This window comes from Gastrolobium bilobum, unplaced genomic scaffold (genome assembly GCF_033153095.1).
Source record: "Gastrolobium bilobum isolate Gb01-03AN ecotype WA unplaced genomic scaffold, APGP_CSIRO_Gbil_v1 utg3919, whole genome shotgun sequence".
Taxonomy (NCBI): domain Eukaryota; kingdom Viridiplantae; phylum Streptophyta; class Magnoliopsida; order Fabales; family Fabaceae; genus Gastrolobium; species Gastrolobium bilobum.
In genome coordinates, this window is record NW_026895192.1 from 23950 (window position 1) to 27562 (window position 3613).

A 3613-nucleotide genomic window follows, 5' to 3' on the forward strand; every position below is an offset into this window, starting at 1 on the left:
CTATTTTTCTTGCTCTGGCTCGATCACTGGTTCATCAACCTTCGCTTTCTGAACCCCTTTTTGCTTGTCTTGAGGAGTGATCACAATTCCACTCCTGGTTACAATAGATTTGCAGTCTTCCTTAGGATTCACAATAGTATCTCCAGGAAACTGCCCTTGAGTTCTTTCAGCCAACTGCCTAGACAACTGGCTTATCTGACTCTCCAAGTTCCGGATGGAAGCATCCTGGTTCTTGTGGTAAGCTCTTGTCTCATTAATGTGATCATTAGTGGTCTTTGACAGTTGTATCATTGCTTTCTCCAACTCAGATGGCTCTTTTTGTGGCAGAGGAGGAGGTTGTAGATAGTTGTTGGATTTATAATCCAAACCACTCCCTTGGTTCCTCCTTTGAAAGTTATTTCCTTGGTCGCCATTCTGATTCCTTTGGTAACATTGAGTATTCTGTGGAGGCTGTGGATCATACCAAATTCCATTGACCTGGAATGGTTCAGCTTTATTGAGTGTAGGGCACTCATTAGTGTCATGCGGCTCCTTGCAATACTCACAGTTAAATATATCAACCTTAGATGTTGAGAGCTGCATCATGTCCAGCTTGGCATTCAAACTGGCCAATTGCTGTGAAATCACTTTTTGCTCAGCCAGTGATGCATCATTATTCCCCAATTGTAAAATTCCTTTCTTGGGCTGAACAGATGGGAATGCTGCTGCCATAGACGCATTCTCATTCCTTGCCATTAAATCCAGCAGCTCTAAGGTCTCATCTGCTGTCTTCTTTCCTATGGTGCCACCAGCTGCACCATTGACAATCATTCTGCATTCTGGCGTCATCCCATTATAGAAGACTCTGACCTTCTTTGTATCTGGCAAGTCATATTGTGGACACTTTCTGATCAGCTCCTGGTATCGAGTCCAGGCTGCACATAAAGTCTCTCCTGGTTGTTGGGTAAAATTGGTGATTTCATTCACCAACTTATTGTACTTTTCCATGGAAAAGTGTTCAGCAAAAAATTTAGCCGCCAAATCCTCCCATGTTCTGATGCTGTTGGGAGCTTGTCGATCCAACCATTTGAGAGCTCTCCCGGTCAATGCAAACGGGAACAATCGGAGTCTGATCGCATCGTCTGACACTCCGTTGTGTTTAGTTGTATCACAGATCCTTAAAAATCTGTCTATGAAGTCGTGAGGATCTTCATAGTCCTCTCCACCAAACTGAGTTTTCTCCACCAAGGTGATGAGTGCTGGCTGGATGTCATAATTATTAGCAGCAATCGGTGGTTTGACAATACTCGAGTTTGGCCTTGTGAATTGAGGAGCCAAAACTGATTCCATCAGCTCAGCTGCTGGTGGATTTTCTTCTGCCATCTCTGTTTCTACTTCAAAGTGTGAAGTAGAATTTTCTGCTTCAGAATGTGAAGTAGAAGCCTCTGCTTGCCTCCTCTGCTTGGTATGTTGTCTTATCCTCTTTGCAGTCCTTTCTATCTCTGGATCGTAAATCAAAGTTGCAGGATCAACTGTACCACACATAAACTCAAGCAAACAGATTAGTAACACAAAGATCCAAGCAAGAAAATCAAAAGTTATAAATAACTTGGCGTAGTCAATCCCCGGCAACGACGCCAAAAACTTGATGCGTAAAATCGGCAAGTGCACCGATCGTACCAAGTAATAAAGAGTGAGTAGAGTATCGTCTCCACGAGGATTGAGGCACCTAAGTTGTTATAACTATTCCTCTCTTGTTGGATTAATCAAAATAGGTTGAGAATGATTGTAGTTCATGAAACAAACTAAAATAATTAAAGTAAAAATGTAAATGATCCAAAAGTGTTTTCGGAATGCAAGAACAAAAGATTAAGGATTGGGAAAATATTTGAGAAAATATTGCAGTAAGAGAAACAAACACCTTTCCGATCCCCACCTTGCAACTTGGATTACGTTTACATTTACCTATTCAATTGATCGAACAATTCATCATCTTTTATATGAGTAGTTAAGCCCTAATCCCGTAGTGACTTTAACTTTGTTAACTCTATTAGAATCCTAATCCCTTAGAAATCCCTTTTCGAGTTAACCCTTAGAATCAATGAACCTTTAACGTTCGCTGTTCATGTAGCCTATCCCTAGTGCGTACATGAACAGTTATCTTATTCTTTGTCAGGAATTAGAATTCCAACATCCCTATTGTAAACCCTAACCCTCGCAACCCTACTAGATTGATCAGTTCCAATAGAATTATAGAATGAAGAACAAGAAAATATAAATGCAATTAAAATAGATAATCATAAATTTCAACCAAGGTACAAGGGGTTCACATCAAGGGTTGTGACCCTTACCACAATGATAAAACTAGCCAGACATGTTCATGTCTGACAAAATAACAATAAAATAAAGTAGCATTTAAAACCTAGAAGAGAAAGGGAAGATGAAGATCTTCCGTCTTGATCGATCGAATCCTTGAATCTCCGAGAAGCTCCAAGGAATCTCCGCTCTCTTTGTTGTTTTTCTCCTCTTGATTCTCCAAAAAAGTTCCTTCTTCTTATGTTTCAGATCCTTTTATTAGGTTTTGGGAAAACCTCTTTTCACTTGCACTCCCATTGGGCCTTATTTTGGCTGATTCGCACTTAAAAATATATCGCCCACGCACGGGGCGCCAAGCCTGGCGCCCCAAACTTGGGAGAAACAGAAGCTGAATCTGTAAACGGCGCCCCGGGCGCCAACTCTGGAGTGCCGTGCGCCAGTCCCGCGCTCCGTGCGCCAACTCTCGAGCACCGGGCGCCAGGTTGGCGCGCCGTGCGCCACCTCCCGCGCGCCGTGCGCGGCCGAAACAGAAGCAAATCGTCGATTTGGAGCCCCGTGCGCCAGGTACCGCGCCCTGTGCGCCAGTTTGGCGCTCCGTGCGCCAACCTCTGTGCGTCGTGCGCCAGCGAGAAATTTGGTTTCTCCGTTTTTGCTCCTTTTTGCGGCGTTTCGTGCTATTTAACATATAACTTGAGTGAGAGCATGATTAAGAAGGAATAATCAATATTTCTTGCATTTAATGAATATTTTCACACATTTATGATTAATTCCTTGCTTCTTTTAAGTTAGAAAACATCATCTGCTGGACTCACATCAATTATCTTTATTTGCTTCCTTTTGTTTCTGGTTCCAATAAAATGGCTCCATGTGATGTGTGTTGTAGAGCCAAACAAACTCGTACTCCGTTTAATATCAATAAAAAGCATAGTCTTCAACCTTTTGATTTAATTCATTGTGATTTATGGGGACTATATCGCACTGTTTCATCTTCAGGTGCACGTTATTTTCTTACGATTGTGGATGATTGTAGCCGTTTTGTATGGATTTATCTCCTTCGTGACAAACATGAAGCTTGTTCTACGTTAATTAATTTTATTAAAATGGTGCAAACACAGTACAACTTCACAGTTAAGAATGTTCAATCTGATAATGGCACTGAATTTATCTCTTCTCCTTTGAGTTCCTTTTTCGCAAACCGTGGTATTCTTCATCAATTTTCATGCCCATACACGCCCCAACAGAATGGTTGGGTTGAACGACGTCATCGTCATATTCTCAATGTGGCACGTGCTCTACGCTTTGATGGCCATCTTCCTCT

The 3613-nt window shown here is 41.9% G+C and overlaps 1 protein-coding gene across 1 annotated transcript; it reads right to left on the reverse strand.

Annotated features, from left to right (window-relative positions):
* Positions 1–1524, reverse strand: LOC133299008 (uncharacterized). Its single transcript, XM_061498398.1, has 2 exons — positions 1287–1524; positions 1–1121 (listed from the first exon to the last, which is right to left on the reverse strand). Exons 1-2 carry the CDS (start codon positions 1522–1524, stop codon positions 1–3), a joined length of 1359 nt encoding a protein of 452 aa, XP_061354382.1.
* Positions 1525–3613: the final 2089 nt, after the last annotated feature.

Excerpts from the sequence above, each read along its gene's own strand:
- LOC133299008 (XM_061498398.1), bottom strand. The coding sequence starts at position 1,524 with ATGTGTGGTACAGTTGATCCTGCAACTTTGATTTACGATCCAGAGATA. Across the intron at positions 1,122-1,286 it reads ATTCACAAGGCCAAACTCGA|ACGATGCGATCAGACTCCGA; the intron begins GTATTGTCAAAC and ends ACGGAGTGTCAG.